The following is an 18,284-nucleotide window of genomic DNA, read 5'->3' as shown; positions in this document are numbered from 1 at the left end:
AAACACCAAAGCAAGTAAGCGCTGGGACTAACGTTACTCTTCTGAAGTGGTTTTGGAGGGAAATTAGGTAGAAACACGCTGGTTTACTAGCATGACACAATTGTATTCATATGATAATCATTATCAATGTCGATGCTAAAACACAATATCGTTCAGCCCTATGTCAAACCATTCTGAATGAAGTGTTGGGGTGTTACAGAGCGGTCCTATCCTTAGGGCTGCACGATTATAGCCAAAATGACAATAACGATTATTTTGATTAATAATGAAATCACGATTAATTATCACAATGTTTTGTTAATTTTAACCAAAACAAATTTTATTGTAAAATAGGCTGTTTATAACTGCTTCCACATCCATATTGTGCTACATTCCTCTTATGTTGCATAAGTTAAGTTGTATGTTGTGTGCTCGTTATCTACCGGACGAAATATCAACGGGGATTTCGGTACCTCATTATGGTGCCACGTAAAGGTCTGCGCTGCTCTCTGATGGTCCAAAACACTCGTTAGAGGCAACACAAACATTGCTGCACGTCACGCTAGAAACACTAATAACACGTTATACAGCAGGTAACGTTAACCGTTGTACTGTCATTGTATTTCACTATTACACACGTGAAATGTCTGTATCGTCACTGCGCTGCATTTTTATGAACTATGATATTCTGGCCATGGATTACATCTCTGGTCCAGGTCCAGCAGCTCCGTCTCACACGGTTACTCTAACTGAAGTTAGTTGCATTCAATAACTTCTTCTGTGTTTTTTTCGCCATGGCGGCCGCGATAGCTGTTACCCACGGAAACACTGGTACAAATACAGTTTTGCCTCTCATGCTTAACAATATACAGCTGTGTTAATAACAATTAAGACTGTGGACAAATGTCAGAAGTGTGGACCGGCGGCGGATGTGTCTCTCCATGTTCCTGGGGAGTTGTGTGTGAGTGAATGGGGGCGGGGCTGCGCAGAGAGTAAGAGGAGAGATTCAAACACAGGCACGGCTTCACAGAAAAAATGGGTCATGTAACCATAGACTGTATATATTGAATAAAATTAATATTAATGGTCTATGCATGTAACGCATGGAGAAAAAAAATAATTGAGCATTCTATGAACGGAATGACACATTTAAAATGTTGTTCGATCGCGCAAATTTGATCGATGGAAGCCAAAATCATGATTGTGATTCAAATTTGATTAATTGTGCAGCCCTACCTATCCTCGATGTTCGGTCCTCGAGACAGAAATAAGAGCTTTGAGACGACAACAACAACAACAACAACTTCCAGTTCCGCCGAGGACCTAGGAGTCAAGGAGCTATCAAATAAGCGACATGGGATGCAGCCAGTGTGTTTCAGACAGAGGAGCTGCAGCTTTAGGCATTATGAGAAACAATCTGGTTTTTGTACATCAAAGCATGTAAACCTATTCTAGTAGAATGTGAATATGAGAGTAGAAATGTGACGCCGAAAAGGCGTGAAATAGGGGCTCATTAAAGCATCAGTGTTATAAGTGCTGTGATTAAACACTGTGTGACCACTCTGTTTGTGCAGGCCTCAGATTAACAGACAGGGGGCACAATGGAAGCCCCTCTTGTGTGTTTGGATGAGGAGTTTGAGGACCTCCGGCCCTGCCGCATGGATGAGCTGGACCACCCAGCGCTCAAACACTCCTCTTACTCCACCACCACCACCGTCCCCCTGGCCTCCATCACCCGCGAGGACTTCTCTGAGCTGGAGAACTTCTCCGAGATGATGAGCTTCAAGTCGATGGAAGACCTGGTCAACGAGTTTGACGAGAAGCTCAACGTTTGCTTCCATAATTACAACACCAAGACGGAGGGCCTGGCGCCCATACGCAACCAGTCCCACAGCCAGGAGGACGAGGAGAGGCTGCAGGACGAAGAGTGAGTGACCAAAGTTGATACTGTTCTGGTGAAATATTCATAGCACACGGTCCTCTTACTGTGGTATTCATCTTCATTGGTCAGATGTCTTAATAGATCTGATACAGGTCAGTCTTACCCAGCTAATATTTACTGTATAGCGCTAATAGTTCATCGATAAGCATTTGCATCAGTATTTTTGGCTTAAACATATAAATAACTTTACAAACATTACAAACAGAATCCAATAGTAGCCTATGTAGCCTACAATACTAGCCTACAGTGTAAATATACAGAAAGTATCTAAAAGCATTTTAGATTTTTCAAGAGCATAGTCCCTAGCCTTGTTACCGTTTACTGTAGGCCTATTTATATTTGAACTTTTTTCTTAATTATAGTCTTAGTTCACTGGACCAGTAACTTTATAGTTGAGGCTACTGTACATACTATACGGTACATTCATAAAACAACAGGGAGAGAACACCTCATTGTTTTTTGACCTTATATTGTACTGGGGGGAAATAACTGATGATTACACGGTGTTACAGTCATTGTTTACAGTGTGCATTATATTCATCACTTAATTATCTTTATAGTTTCTATATTTCAGAGTGCAATTTATTCAATGTCTTTCTTTTCATGTCCATATGGAAACAAAGCATATAATACGTAAAGAAGAAAACTCTGCCTCTTTAAACAAAACAAAAAACAGTGAGAAAAAACGTGGCAGATTATAGCGGACCGACTGAATGACGGACTACTGCTCTTAAATGAAACCTTTCAAGTTTTTTTTCTACAAACACTTTGCCTGAAAAGCGAGCAGTGGGAGTGGGAGTTACTTAGGTAATTTATATTTTAGCGCATACGAGAGAGAGGGAGAGACGGTGTTTGTGAGAGAGAGAGAGATATTTATGAATCCTAGGCAGATTAGTGGTTGTAATCGATCTTCATGGTTAATTTCCAGCGTAACATCAGACTGTCTTCTGCTCACTTTTAAGGAAAAGAGCACAACTGTTCATTTGTGCAAATAATTAGCCTAACTACTTGAATGGTATGAATATGACTGCTTCAGTTCAGAGCAGTGGTCAGTATATTTTTAGGCTTCTTACACGTTCAGTTGGTCTGCGATTGTCTGCCTTGCTTTTTCTCGCTGTTTCATTACAGCGGCCATGTTTCTTTTTTACAAATACTATATCACCTTAATATATTTTCATAAGAAGCTGCTGCTCACTCTGTGTAAAGTATATTCGCAATACATGTTCTCTATTTTAGCATCAGGAAGTCTTTGATCGACCTTGCGGCCTATTAAAGAAAGCCGTGAACGTGCATCCATCCTAATTACTCCATCCTGTTACTAATTACTATCCAAGCCAGGCTGCACAGATTAGACTAGGTCAAGCCTTGCTTCATCAGTTATCCTGGATTTATTATAAATTATACTTTTGTGCATTACTCCCCCGAAGAAGTTCAGGAGAAAACACAAGACTTTCACCCTGGAAACGGGTGTTTGTGTCTGGGACCGGTGTTTTAACTGGAACTACAATCGTTTTTCTAGTCTTAACTAGTCATTGTCGTCTTTGCAGGACAGTCACCTTTTATCGACTAAACTCAATTGTAACAGCCGCTGAAAAGACTCCTCACAGTGTTCTGGACTAACCCCCTGTCATCACATACCCTTCACCATACCTAGAGATTGGCATGTTTTTTTTAGTTAGCTTAATAGCTGGTTTGATTTGCATTGAAAGATGATCTTATGGAAAGTTTCCCATGCCTATCACTATGCATGGTGAAGGGTATGTGACGATGGGGGGGTATTTTAATTCCAAAGGCCAAGGGAACTTCATCAGGATGCATAGTATCCTGGATCTATGAAATAACTGGCCTTTAAAAATAAAAATGTGCCTGCCTCTATGGGAATTTAACATAGGGGGGTGTATACTTATGCCCCCTGTGTTTTAAGGAAGAACATTTATTTATTTAAATGTATATAATACATTATTCATTAACAAAGAAAATTGGTGTCCTTTATAAGGTTGGATATTTCAAATGTTTTTTTTAATTAAGGCATTAAGATCAGTTTCCAAAAGATGTTTTTATTTTTTTATTCCTCTTTTCAATCAACTTTAGCATGGGTATGTAAACTTATTCAAGCCACTGTAGTTAACGGTCATATGACCGGTCGGCTAAACTTTGCCACGTGACTGGCTGGCAGCCGCTGTAGTTTCATAGGATAGCATATCATATTTCAATATCCTACAAACCCGTTCAAGAGAATGTGTTTTTGTGATTCATCCTAATTGGTCACCAGCAACATAATAAAATGCTCGAAATTACCACAGACTGACTATTCCTCCAGCCCTTTAATTACACTCTAGCATAGTAATTATGATGTTTATGCCATTAATACCATACACAAACACAACACACTCTCAAGACCATAACAATGGCATAGCACACGTGACAAAGGTCCAAATATTTCCACAAACCGGCTGCAACACCCAAAACAAGCAGTCAATCAGCAGCATGGGCCCACCCTCCCCGGCTCCACAGCCGGGCTGCATGCTGAATTATTCAATGTGCAGTGTTGTACGGCTCAGTTAGCTTTGGCTCTGTTGGTGTGTCTCTGTCTCCGTCTCTCCCCCAGCTGACTGCCAGACCCTCCTTCAGCCCGCAAGCGCTGAGGCGGAAACACACGTCCTCACACTGTGTGGATGTGAATCGTGCTAAAAATAGCCTCACTGGAGGTTTAAGGAAAGGAATCACATCTCAAAGACCATTTCATTGCTGTTAAAATGAGTCTGTGTTGATTTCAGAGTACTTCTTAGAAGGATAAACCCATTGAGATAAATCCTCACATTTTTGAGGGGGTCCTTAAGACAAATATATGGAAAAGACAAACGACATTCACAGATACACACTTTGATGAATAAAGTGGACTGATACAGAGTACAGAACACAGGGCTGTGGGTGGATGTGGGTCCTACAGTATTACACTAATCTGCATGTTAGGACCAAGACATAAATCTAATACTTTACTCTGATTTGTTGTGGCACAGATAAGGAAACTAGTACAGATATATTCCAGTCAAACATTACTGTCCCAGGCTCCCCCGGAGTTTTTGCCAACAACAATGTCTCATTGTTCCTCCCCTTTTATAACAATTCTTGCAAGTAACAATCAGCTGATCAAGTGAGACTCATTCACTATATTTATTCACTTGAAGAAGCTATTAAAAGACAACACTGATGCTCATAATGCTGAGTATATTGTGTTGTGTTATGACATAGAAAAATATCTCTTTTTAGTGGAGGGTGCAGTCTGATTTAAAGGGACCTATTTAAAACCGGAGCATCTTAGAGACAATAAACATCAACCATGTAAATCTGCCGTTTGGTTAAAAACAGTGTTGCACATTTTGGTCTAATCCCTGCAGTTGCCTGATTAGAACCAGAGATATGAGTCTGTCTAACGAGCTGATGGAGAGCTAGAACATTAAACAGAACAGATTCCTCTTCTGTGGCTGCTGGCCAACAAATACAGCAGGACAGCTTTGAAACATGGAGTCTCTGTTCCTGCTGGCCATATGACGGAGACACGTCCCTGAGTTATGCACTCAGTATGAGCTGTTAATGTTGTGTGTCATGTAGATTACAGATTAGTATTTTTTTTTTTTTTTTATAAACGTCTTTTAGTGAGGTGAGTTTTACAGAAGACCTAAAAGGTGAAAAATAATATATGTGCGGGAAATGTTTATCTCCTATGTACGAGATAATGTTCAATACATACAAAATATTTTTTTAGGCTTGAGAAAGAGAAAGCCTGCTCATTGACATAAAACTGTGCATAGGTGCCAACTAGGGTTAAACAGTAAGCCAGCCTGTAAGCTGTTAGCTAGCTGGGCTCTGTCCAAAGACTTGTGAAATATCTGCTTACCAACACTGCTGCCTGCTGAGAAATAGTCTTGGATAATCCCCTGTAAAAATCACAGAAGTTTCATTTGATCACTTTAGTTTCTACAATTTAAAAAAATCCACAAAATATCAATTCTCTCTGAAGGAGAAATTAATTTTTTGTAGAAAGTATATTATATTTCAATTCTGTACAACGCTTTGTTATTACTTCGTTTTCATCATAGTGTTAAGTGTATTGAAACGTTGACCCTGTTGATGTGCTGCTGCATCCGGTGATGGCATGCAGGCATGGCTGGTGAGGTAAGCTGCTGGCTGAATGGGGTCCAGTGTGTGTTTGGGGGGGGGGGTGTGGGCAAGTCTGCCACTGGGAGCATTATTGTCATTTTCAGGCCTGAGCCAACTTTTTAGTGGAGGAGAAAAAAAAAAAAAAAAACACAAAGGAGACTTCTCTCCCAGTTTAATGTCATTCTTCAGACAGACGCTCGCTCCGGGTTGCTGTCAGGGACCACTGGCACAATGATGTGAGAAGCTTTATCTAAATCTCTGCTAAGGATACCTTTTTACAGAGCAGTAAGCAGTTTCTTTCTGTTATGCATTGTTCCTCTGCAGCCTCCAGCTCTGCATAACATTGACTTGCAATAATGAAATATTGACTGAGTTGCAGGATGCTGAAGATAGAGCTGAGTAGACTTCCTTATAACAAGTAAGATGAAACAACACAGCGAACTCTGGTACAATGCTGTTATATAACTAACTAACCACAGCGGCTGTGGATCCACAAGCTTAAAATGGTAAACAGCCTTTGGGGGCTAAGGCAAAAAGAGTGTCTTGATGCTTGCTGACATGTCTGCATGTGTTGTTTTGCAGTGTGTGGGATGCTCTTACTGACAACTACATCTCCACCTGGGACGGCACCGACTCAGAGGGACTCAACGGCAATCTTTCTGACCAGGAGGTAAATGTCACTCACTTTCTATTTGGTTCAAATCTGGGAAATGTGCTATTAGGCCAAATAATAAAGAAACTTTTTGTTATTTTAGAAAGATAGATTTAATTGGATTTCTATTCCCTTTAAGCCACATTTTTCACAAAGGTAACCTTTTATTAGAAATGATAATGGTAACTATTGTTAGGCCAACTAGTTTATAAGGTAAACAGGAATCTCTTTTATGGCTTTATATTTGTAAATGAATGTGGTTATTTTTCACAGTGAGGTGCCAAACTGAGTAGCTAATTGCTCCATTCTCTGAGGCTCTCTCATGCTGACACGTGAAGCTATGCTTGCCCAACCTTGACTGGTCTGCAGTTCAGCAGAGGTCTCCCATCTCCTCCCCTCCCTCCATTGGCTCTCACATCCAACCTGACAGCAGGCACTTAGCAGGCTAGGCCATGTTTGGGCTGGTCAGGGCCAGAGCAGACATTTTAACCCCAGACGGAGAGGGTTGTTGTGCAAATGCATCATAGTGTTCATATGAAGCTGGATCCTGCTGTCAGAGGAGTTGCTGAGATTCTCTGTATGTCAACGTTTATACCGAAAACAGGCCAGCAGGAAACGTTCTGCAAAGGACAATTGTACATTTATTTCTTCGGATCTTGTAGAGCACACTTTTCATTATGTCTTCTGCTACAGAGTTCTTAATGTTTTAATTTCTTGTATTTATTCCAGACATAACCACACAAGACATCTGCTTGCTGTGTGCTTTCTGTTTTATTACAGCAAATATGAAATGGCAAATCTTTAAATTAACTTTCTCGCTGATATGCTGCATCAATATTTAGCAGTAGCCTGGAGACAACCCCTGTGGACATTCATATGATAAGACTATATTTTTACAGCATTAGCAGTTCTGTGAGAGTACTTTAGCACATCAGCGCGTTAAACTAAATGCTAACATCAGCATGCCTATAATGACAGTTTTTACATGCAGGCAGCCTATAATGGTTACCGTATACTGTTGACCACCTTTGTTCATAAACCAGTGGAGAATTGGATAATTTAAAATGTTACATGAATGTTAAGTCAAGTCATTTCAAACAAAGCACAAATGTCAACCCCATGTTGGCGAGGCAAAATCATTGGGATAGCATAGTCTGGGAACCATGAATGTCGTTGCCATCCCTCGAGCCAACGTCACAGATTTCTTCACATTACAATTAACTTCACTATCAAAACTTTAGGATGTCACATTTTAGGTATAAACTATTCAAACACTTTTACAAATGGAATGGAGTAAATTACTTTTTAAAATACAAAATAATGTAAAACCTTTCAAATATTTAAGCATGAGATTTTGAAATGAGTGTGACTTCTCTCTCCATCCCAGGCAAAGTTCTTTTGGAAAAGGACTGGACGGTTCAGTTCATTATTCCAGTGCTGATAGACCGTTTTTGACTGCCATACAAACTGCCATGTGGTTGTTCTCATGTTTCATCTCACAATCCATTGCAGATCCATGAAAAAGAGGACGAGGAGATGAATGAGAAGAATGACAACGCCAACTGCCTGAAGGATGAGCCTCTCGTCACAGCTGATCAGGTGTGTGTGTGTGTGTGTGTGTGTGTTATGCCATATTACAATATCAAAAATCTAAGGCGATATCTAGTCTCATATATCTGTATCGATACAATATTGATATATTGCCCAGCTCTTGGGTATAGCATGAGGCTTGTCTCAGATTGGTGCGTGGCTCCATTTCATCTTTCACCGTCACGCATTTCTGTTAACAATGACTGTTTGCTGGGATTGCCATAATGGTCTTTAAGCCACTTGTGCCTTGTCCATTCATATTTTTTTGTGGTAGTTGGGGGTTTATGTCAACACTATAGAATGGGTCAAAGTCAAGCTGTGCCTTCAGGGCAAACAGTAACATTTTAAAATTAATTCTAAACGCCACAGGTAACCAGTTCAGGGATTCCAGAATGGTGGGAATGTGCGTTAAAATTTCCAGTTTTTATGAGAGATCATTGATTTCTGGGGCAAGACAGCAATAAGGTGTTCTGGTAATCTAGAAAGCTGGAGACCAAGGCATGTATAGGGGTTTGTCCATCACAGAATAAAAGAAATCATTTAGTGGCAGCAATGCTCCTGGAACAAAATTTACCAGCATAACAAAGGGAGAAAGTAAAGAACCAAGAACAGACCCCTGAGGAACCCCAGACATAATATTTGCATTGCTAGATGTGGCATTCCCATTTTGATATTTGAATGTTTTGCATACATCCTTTTGATGGAGAGGCTCTTTATCATGTCCAATTAAACGTCTTGTGTCACATGGACAGCATGGAGGGTTTGACTGCCCTTTTATAGAGTTCTTCCAATACCAGAAATTGAAAAGCCTTCAATACTGCTGGTATAAGCATGTACATGAGTCTATGCACCGATGTGATACCACGTAATTGAACTGGGGAAAAAATGTACTTTAGAGTTGTTAAAATCGTTAATCTCCTTTTTTCCTCATGACCAATTCATCCATAATAGAGTGCGGATCGGGCCGGATTTTTCTGTCCGAGCCCGGCCCGCGTCCGACAGAGCAGTAACCGAACCCGACCCAGCCCGACAGGCATTAAGATATTTATGTCCGAGCCCGACCCGAGCCCGACACAGTTAAAATCGCATTTGTTCTCATACTAATGACACATGTACTTTTGTTTGTGAGAAAGCCGCTTTTATTAAGCAATTGTAGGAGGCATTCGGAAATGTCAACAGATAGCGCATCAATGCACACGCAACAAGCGCCTTCCCTACATAATAAGCTGTTTTAAATTCTAATGTTCAACGCCTTATCGCGCTGATGTGACCGCCCGACCCGAACCCGAGCATCTTTTCTAAAAATCTGTCCGAACCCGCCGCGACCCGTCGGGTACCGTCGGGTCCCGTCGGGCTCGGGTCGGGTATCCATCCTCTAATCCATAACCAAACTAATGAAATAAACTTATATGGTATTCATTCTCTGTGTACATTTGTTCATGTTTTAAGGCAAAACAACAAATGTATCAATCAAATCACATCCATACATGGTTTGAACTATACAGCTGTTAACACATCATAATTTATATGTACTGTATATATATTTTAAAAGCAATGGTGTCAGATCAGTACTCTGTATCGGCCGAAACGCAAGTTCAGAAGAAAAAGGATTGGAACTGCTTTAATATTTTATTGTCCTAGTACACAGGTGCTTGTCTAAATCCAAGTCTGTTGCTGCAGCCTGTGTAGACATCAATAATGGGTATTAATATGATATGTACACTTCCACAGAAGGCATTTTAGTGGCAACGCTCTACTAACAAATGGATGGTTATGGATGGGTGTGTACTTACCCCTGTCTTCTAATCTCTCTCCTGTCAATTCACCTGTCTCTCCTTCAGTCTCTCTCTCTTTCTCTCCCTCTCCCAAGGTCATTGAGGAGATAGTCGAGATGATGGAGAACTCCCCAGATCCCGGCGAAACGGAGGAGGAGGAGGATGAAGAGGAGAGCAGCCCTTGTTCCATGACCAACCCCTCCCTGCTGGAGGAGATCAGGCAGCTGTCGCAGGCCTCCAACAATAACTGCTCCTATGAAGGTAGAAATCAAAATTGTCAATCAACCAAAAGTAATTTGTTCATTTTCACAGCTGGTCTAGGACGTGACTCGGCTACATTCCTGTCCAAACATTGGTCTTCGTATACTTGCCAACAGATTCATCAGTCTTTCTAATGGCAGTCTCCTTTAGGTTACAATTCATTATTCTCTTTGAAACATGTTGCTAAATGTGACAATCATACCAAAGGCAGGAACCCCCACCCCCCCTTCAACAGCGTCCTTGCCATAGGCTGGACATAAATATCATCCCTATTTTTATCCAACATGAATGCCAGTAATAGTCAGTGCATGGGCAACATGGTCAAGGACAAACATGCACAAGTTGCGCTATATATCCATCTTATGTAAACAGTTGTTTACTCTCATATTCCGTCGAATAGTGTTTTGGGTAAGGCAAGGCAAGGCAAGGCAGCTTTATTTGTATAGCACATTTCAGCAACAGCGGCCAATTCAAAGTGCTTTCACAAATCATTAAACAGATAAAACACAAGTACAAAACGTTAAAAGTCATAAGCATTAAAATCAATAAGACACATGAATAGACAGTTAAACAAATAGAAACATTAGGACAAAGTTTACAGTGCAGCATAAATTTAAGAAATGAGCATTAATTTAAGAAAGGCAGCATCAAAAGAAGGTCTTCAGCCTTGATTTAAAAGAACTGAGAGTAGCAGCGGATCTGCAGGTTTGGAGTTTATTCCAGATATGAGGAGCATAGAAACTGAAAGCTGCTTCACCCTGTGTAGTTCTGACTCTGGGGACAGAAAGTAGACCTGTCCCAGATGACCTGAAGGTCTGGGGGGTCATAGTGTAGTAGCAGATCAGAAATGTATTTTGGACCTAAACCGTTAGGATTTATAAACTAGCAAGAGTACTTTGAAATCAATTCTTTGAGACACAGGAAGCCAGTGTAAAGACTTCAGAACTGGAGTGATGTGATCCAGTCTCTTGGTCTTAGGGTAGGGACATGTGTCGGTATTCATGTTCACTTCAGCCAACCAAGTCACAGCCACAAGTCAGGTTAGGATTTAGTAATCCACATGGTTAGATTAGTCCCATCAGCAGGTCTATGGAGGACAAGGCTTTTTCTGCCCAAAGGCACCCTGTCGCCGGATATGTTGATCCATGTGGCACCTTGAATGGAGCCTCACAAACCAATGTAGGAATGGTGAATGGTTCCTGTACTAAGTTAAAGGACTAGAAAATATACAATTACATAGTTTTCATTCTAACACATAACAGGCTTGATATTTTTTTTATATATAATAGTTTTTTTAATTTAATGGCTTGATAGATCAATCAACATGTGCATCAATGGCCGTAGGATAAAATCAGTCCCTCCAGGATTTTGCGCCTTTTTCTTTTTAAAGTGTTGAGGCTCAAAATGCCTAAATTTGTGGGAGTTTTTGCAAAGAACTGTGATAAAAGTTGCAAAGTTAAAATTATTTTTTATATACAGTGCATGCCATTGTCTAGCTTTATGACCAAACCTATGGGTAAAAAAAACTATCCTCTCCCACTTCATCTTCCCTGCAGGCCTGAGCCTGATGCCCAGCTCTGCTCTGGTGGAGCTGCTGGACAGGGTGGAGGCGGCCATCCGCCAGTACTCAGAGGAGCTGGTCAGCCAGCTGGCTCGGCGGGAGGAGCTAGAGTTTGAGAAAGAGGTGAAGAACACGTTCATCACAGCCCTGATGGAGGTGCAGAACAGGCAGAAGGAGCAACGGGACAGCAGCAAGCGCCGACGCCGGGACAAGGCCCTGAGCCTGCAGGGAGGGGGGATGCCACCTGTGAACGGAGGGAACACAGCCTCAACGGAGAAGACAGGGAGCATGCCTGTCAAGGTGAGAGGCTTTATACACACCTTTTAGACTGTACCAGAGTTCTCCTTTTCATTTTTGCTCTCTGTGTGTCTGGCAATGCGAGTCTAATTATGCCACAATGGGCCAGTGATGTGCCTAGTTTTGCATTTTCGCAGGAATGATTGTCGTTGCTTGCAATTCTCAGCAGGCATGCAAAACTTGGCACACCACCTGATTTATTAAGGAAATGGCAATGTGCCTATGTGCACTGTGGTTTTCATTGAGTTAAATTAGAATATGGTGAAAGCACACAGTGTGTGACGTCTCCCTCTTCCCTCCCTCTGACTGTTAGCATAATGGATTTTAGGCCATTAGCCTGTGTCTTCCAGGAAAGCTCCTAAAGTGATCAGTCATCTTTATACAGTAATAGCCCAGTCCTGTTCTGTAACAGGGAAACAACTTAATGGACTTTTCCCTCCATGTAATGCAGCAGCATGTTTTATGTGGGGACTGCTGGATACCTGAGGCTGTATTGCTGAAGTAATATGAATGATACAGATGCAATATGTTTAATGAACATGGTGCATAATAGTTTTAAATGTTAGTCCTCGGCGATTACACTTCATCGCAATGTTAATTTTTAAGAGGTATAAAAGCCGTTGATATATAGGAATATCCCCTTGATGGAGGTGATGTGAAGCGGGGCTTCTGATGGTGGCGGAACCCTGGGAGCGGGGAAGGATGAGAACAGAAGATGAATGGAGTGGAATGCATCGATTCTGCCTGAAATGACAGCAGACCGATTTAATTTTTGAATGCAACGATGCAATAGCTCATAGAGATTTGTGGCATATCTGGCTGGTTTAACTGAAAGAGTAAATGCCCAGATTCAGCTGCTGACAATGCAGCTGATTAGGTTGGGGAGAGAGTAATGTGAAGAATAGAAGTCTTCCTTAGAGAATTTACGCTGAGTTTCATTAGTCTCTTACTGTAATGTGATGTCTATGCGAGATGCTGAAAGGTCTGTTCTGTACTTCCAAAATACTCAGTCAGCTTGATCAAGGAAGTAATGGTCATTACTGTGTGTGTGCAGCGTTTCAGCATGGAAGGCCTGTCTAACATCCTGCAGACGGGCATTAGACAAACATTTGGAAGCACAGGGAATGAGAAACAGGTAAGTTCAAATGTTTCATAAAAGCTTCAAGTGTGACATAACTGTAACATTGATAGTGTTAGCAACATGGTGGCCGACAGGGGTAAACACACAAATAGACAAACTACAATTGTCATTAATTTGAAAACACATGCGCAGCATTTAGTAAACACGCTGCAACAAAAAACGCTGCATCCAGATTAAACAACGGAAGTTCTCCAGGCTCCTGTAAACTCGTAATAAAAAAGCAGAGTGTTCTCTCTGTGGGGTTGAAAATCAAGCAGTTCCACTTAGAGCTCCCCCTAAAGGCCTGGAGAACTTTTTTTGTGTGTAGGGCTGGGTGATATGGCCTAAAAAATTATTTTTTTATCCAATTTTACATTTAAATCTATTTTTGACTCATACATGCACACGCACACAAATGGAGCAATATTCATGGCAATTTGGTGTAAATAAATATTGGTTTGGGTTTTTCCTATCATTGTATCATCCCCTACCAAAAGAATGACAAAATTATATAATTATGCAATATATTCAACAAATTATAATGCTAACAACAAAATGGATGCGTGAGATGAAACTGTTTTCACACATACAGGTAATTCACTTCTCGTTCCTTGCCTAAAAGTTCAAATTATTAACGTTCTTGTGCAACCTCACCCCTATTATCATCTGTTGCTGAGTAACGTAACATCCCATGGTCTCTTGAATGTAGCATACCTGTAGTAACTAGTGGTAAAAACCGTTAGAGGAGCTTCGTGCTACATAGCTCCCCAACACCGCCTCTGGTGCTCCGTCAGGTCAGCGGTAGCTGGTGGTTCAGTTATCCAAGAATAGATGACTGTAAGCCGGATACTGAGCACCGCAAGCTGCCGGTTATTTCTGCAGAGATTATGGTTAAGTAAGTAATGAAACGACCAGTTAAAAGAATTAATGTTAGTCCCTGTCGCTGCTATGTTGTATATCTTTATGGGAAACGCATGGGGGAAGGGCTGAGCGTTGGCGGATTATGAGAAAACAGATTTTCATTTAAACACAACTACACATTAAAGTTAGTCGATATATCGGCCAGCCCTAGTTGTGCTTTACTTTTTGCAGCGCAGATGTTGCTTGTTTCATTAAATTGCAGTGCATTTGCCCCTGTAAATATGCCATAGTACACTGCAAGAAATGTCCCCGTTTTTGTCCGTCGTATTAATTACAGCTGACTGAACATGTGTCTATATACAAAATTACCCGCCACAGAAGTTAAATAATATGCATATGGCTGGTAGATTTGATTCACTCCATAGATTGTATGACGGGTAACATTTGAACATAACGATTAATTAGACACCCTGCACACACATGAATGAAAAGTTTGATTTTTTTCAGCATCAGATTGTATTAATAGATCTGGAGTGATAGGGTTGAATACTGTTTAGAACTTTGGTGATGGCTACTCTTGTAACATTTAACTGTCACCAAGATGATAACAACTGCGTTGACATCTCTGATGGCTGAACCTCTGTTTTCAGTATCTAAACACAGTTATTCCATATGAGAAGAAAGGCACCCCTCCATCTGTTGATGACCTGCAGATGCTCACAAAAAGTGAGTATAGCCCAGAACATGCGTATCAAAGGCAAATAAAAATGACTGGCTGGAACAAGGTGTATACCCAGAGTTGATACATTGTATTTCCTCCTTGTAGTTCTTTATGCCATGAAGGAAGACAGTGAGAAGGTGCCTACACTGCTAACTGACTACATATTGAAAGGTACACACCATTACATAAGTTGAAATACTTCTGTATTTGCTTGATAACGACCTACTTTTCTACTTACTGCACAAATAACAGGTTAGCTGCTGGGAATTATGAATGTATTTTAAAGTGCTCATTTCATTTTTAGGTTCTTTTCCTAAACCCAACCACAGCTTTCTTCTCCCAATGACACAGCTAACGTGCCACTTGGCTTAAAATTGGTGTGTATGTATATATGTTGTACATGCACGAAAGATAACAAACTAAAGAAAAGGGGAAAAAGCCTTAAAAAAAACATCATTCAAGTGTTTTAAAACTAGTTACAGTGGGGTGGCTTAGACGCAACGTGAATCACTTTCACATCTCCACTTAGCTTTTAGCACTGACTTAACATAGGGTCCTGTGGAGTCTGTCTTATAGCGTTTTAAATTCCTAAATTTTTAAATCACAGAAACTATTGGCCTCTATGTTAATGCTGTCATCAGTCTGGCCCCAACGGTGCCCTCATAAAAACACACTCACCACCAGGCCAAACCCTGAATAATGTAACTGTATTATAACCTTTAACTGTTTTTCATCCCTAGTCCTTTGTCCTACCTAAAGCCCCCAGCCCAGAGGCCACAGTGTGACTAAGGATCTTTCCAACCCTCCTCTGGCCCGAGCTGCATGACACCCCCCCATCTCTAACCATGGATCCTCACCATCGACATTATTGTACTCAACTCATCTAGGACTACTGCCTTTTGCTGAGCTCACCTTCTCCTGTCCTGCACATTAAGCTCAGGCCAGACCCAAAATGCCCGCCATCTGAATAGTTAAACAAGCGGGACAGCCTATCCCACTTTTAAAGGGACTTCACTAATGGAGCATGAAATGTTATTACATATCACAACACCACTTTGGTACAGGGATACGTTACTGTTGCTGTCCTTTTGTTCCTCTAACAGAATCTCAATGATGCCAGGTTATTACGTTTCTATTCATGAACTGACCTGTTAACCACTAGGTTCTGTTGGCAGCTGTATTCATTGATTTATAAGAACTAACTACACTGTAAAATGTCATACTACATCTATGAGTGATCATCTCCATGTATTGTTTCAGATGAAACAAAAGCCATGCGCCTTTTTCTGCCAACTTAGTACTGTAGCTCCACTATTACGGTGCAGTGCATTATCATGCTTTCCCCCCCCCCCCTATCTGAATATCCAGTGCTCTTCTGACTTTTTTGAAATTTATATCGGAATATTTGATATAAACTGTTGATTTTTTTTATTTACTGTCATTTGAGTGAAAGGCCTCATTCAGCCCTGTGGATGTGTATCACTGAGTTTAAATTGGATAAACTATATCATCCCCTGATGAGATGGGCTCATTAGCATATTAAATGATTTCCTTTGTGCCATGTAGGTGAATGTCACATCGCTAAATGCAAATTCTAATAAACATTCTACCCTTGCGGTGACTGAATCTGCTTCCTTCTCCTTTACCTTTTGATGCACTGTTAAAAGACTAGCTTTACTCAACATATATTTGAAAAGATCATGTTTTATTGTCTCAGGACAATATGAGTATTAAAACATATGCACTAAAAAAGGTTCAAGTTTACCAAAAAAAACTTTTCTTTTGCAATTTTCACCATCTCTTGCAACTTCATTGCTACAAAAGACATCACAATGTTTTTCAAAAGCTCCCGCAAAATCTGGTGGGACTGTTTAGAATATAACTACTCCACCCTCAATGGAAAATATCAATATAAAGCTGTTGGACACAAGAAGTCTATGCATGTGACCTGGAGGCTTCGGTTTCCACATCACCTTCGTCTAACTGCTTTTAGTGATGAAACAGATGAGCGTCACATTTTCTGGACTCGGCCTTTGAAAGAAATGCAATATATCTGTATGGCTATACGTTATTCTCTCAGTTTACTTACTTAATTAAAATACTTAATTGCCTTACCTTGTTTGAGACTTACTTAAAAAGAATGTTCCAGTACGAGTTGCTATTGTAGCAGGTACAGATAGATGACAGAAGAGGTCCTCTGGTGCCACATATTTTAATTAGAAAAACTCCATCTGTAATTAAAAGAAAGACTTGTAGTTTCTACTAGCGTAATGGCTGTTGACATAAACAGAAGGTTTTGCAAAACTCACCCACCCATTCACTGGTCAATGTTGCCACCTAGTGGTGAGGAGTGCAAACGACTTTTGCACTGCTAATAACTGTCTTTCTTAAATGTAACTAAATATAAGCATCTTAAAATAAAAATACAAAAAAACTAAACTGTATTAGGGGGTGCTATTAAAAACATTTCAATTTTAACATAACATTAACCTCGTTAACCTGGTGCCACACCCTCTCCCACTTTCAAAAACAAAATGTCACTTGACATTTTACACAAACAGCAATCGACACATTAAGGATCTATTCTTTAAAGATTCAATGGTTATCACTGAAAGGCATTCAAATTGTCTCCTTTGACATTGTCCCTACATTTGTGAGAGTCCAAGGCCTCTGAGAACTACGAGATGCTGTCTGTACCTCACTATTGTCTATACCTGTCTCACTGACGGTGGGTTGACCCAGTGCGTCATAAGTCAGTTTATGTCCAATAGACTGATGGGACCAAAAACCTTTGAAATTGGTCCAGTATTGCGCGAGACTGCAGCAAGAAGCCGGTGAACCGAGCTACAATGTCACCTAATGTGGCAATTGTGCAGCCTTGATTGATGTCCAATGTGTTGTTTTTTTTTCTACGGACAGGTTCAGATTGTTGCTAAAAGTGGAAGACAATAATATCAAGCTCAGGACGCGACTTTTTGTCCGAAGACGGCGATGTGGAGATCGGAATGCAAGTCGAGAAAAAAAGGCGTTCAGGAATTCGGCGGTGTGAAAAGCATGCTGGGTAACATCATTGCTGCTAGTTAGCCAGGTAGTATGCCAGTGTGTTAAGCTGGGAGAGGCTCCGGTCGCTACTGCAGTCAAGAACAGAGATAAAGATCGAGGATGAAGAAAGACCGGCTCCTCTTTTACCTGCTTGTACTGTCGCCACATTCTCATCACCAAATGGAGTCGGCAGTATTTTGAGCATAGCTCTAGCTGCGTTCAATGTCACCAAGAAATCCTGACTGATTCTTTGGATGGTTTGTGGTTTTGATCGGCGCACATTTCATTTTTTCTACTACTACTACTACTACTACTACTACTA

General features: G+C 40.7%; 1 protein-coding gene and 1 long non-coding RNA gene across 3 annotated transcripts in view; one reads left to right on the top strand and one right to left on the bottom strand.

The window, feature by feature from the left end:
* fez1 (fasciculation and elongation protein zeta 1 (zygin I)) overlaps nucleotides 1-16,546 on the top strand; it is a 24,872-nt gene extending 8,326 nt beyond the window's left edge. Inside the window, exons 2-10 of one of the 2 annotated variants that reach the window (XM_032534538.1) lie at nucleotides 1,575-1,906; nucleotides 6,665-6,752; nucleotides 8,247-8,333; nucleotides 10,195-10,360; nucleotides 11,917-12,221; nucleotides 13,273-13,353; nucleotides 14,850-14,925; nucleotides 15,026-15,091; nucleotides 15,661-16,546. In XM_032534538.1, the coding sequence (XP_032390429.1) occupies nucleotides 1,581-1,906; nucleotides 6,665-6,752; nucleotides 8,247-8,333; nucleotides 10,195-10,360; nucleotides 11,917-12,221; nucleotides 13,273-13,353; nucleotides 14,850-14,925; nucleotides 15,026-15,091; nucleotides 15,661-15,677 (1,212 nt within the window). In that variant the 5' untranslated portion in view covers nucleotides 1,575-1,580 and the 3' untranslated portion in view covers nucleotides 15,678-16,546. Of the gene's footprint in view, nucleotides 1-1,553; nucleotides 1,907-6,664; nucleotides 6,753-8,246; nucleotides 8,334-10,194; nucleotides 10,361-11,916; nucleotides 12,222-13,272; nucleotides 13,354-14,849; nucleotides 14,926-15,025; nucleotides 15,092-15,660 lie in introns of both variants that reach the window. The other variant, XM_032534537.1, reaches the window with a different exon arrangement.
* Nucleotides 12,949-18,284, bottom strand: part of LOC116701006 (uncharacterized) — a 14,524-nt gene continuing 9,188 nt past the window's right edge. The window contains exons 3-4 of the long non-coding RNA XR_004334788.1: nucleotides 17,036-17,151; nucleotides 12,949-12,962 (exon numbers count right to left, since the gene is read on the bottom strand). This is a non-coding gene — a long non-coding RNA (uncharacterized LOC116701006). The remainder of the gene's footprint in view (nucleotides 12,963-17,035; nucleotides 17,152-18,284) is intronic.

Source organism: Etheostoma spectabile, chromosome 13 (genome assembly GCF_008692095.1).
Source record: "Etheostoma spectabile isolate EspeVRDwgs_2016 chromosome 13, UIUC_Espe_1.0, whole genome shotgun sequence".
NCBI classification, from domain to species: Eukaryota; Metazoa; Chordata; class Actinopteri; order Perciformes; family Percidae; genus Etheostoma; species Etheostoma spectabile.
This window is presented reverse-complemented; position numbering and strand designations above follow the sequence as displayed.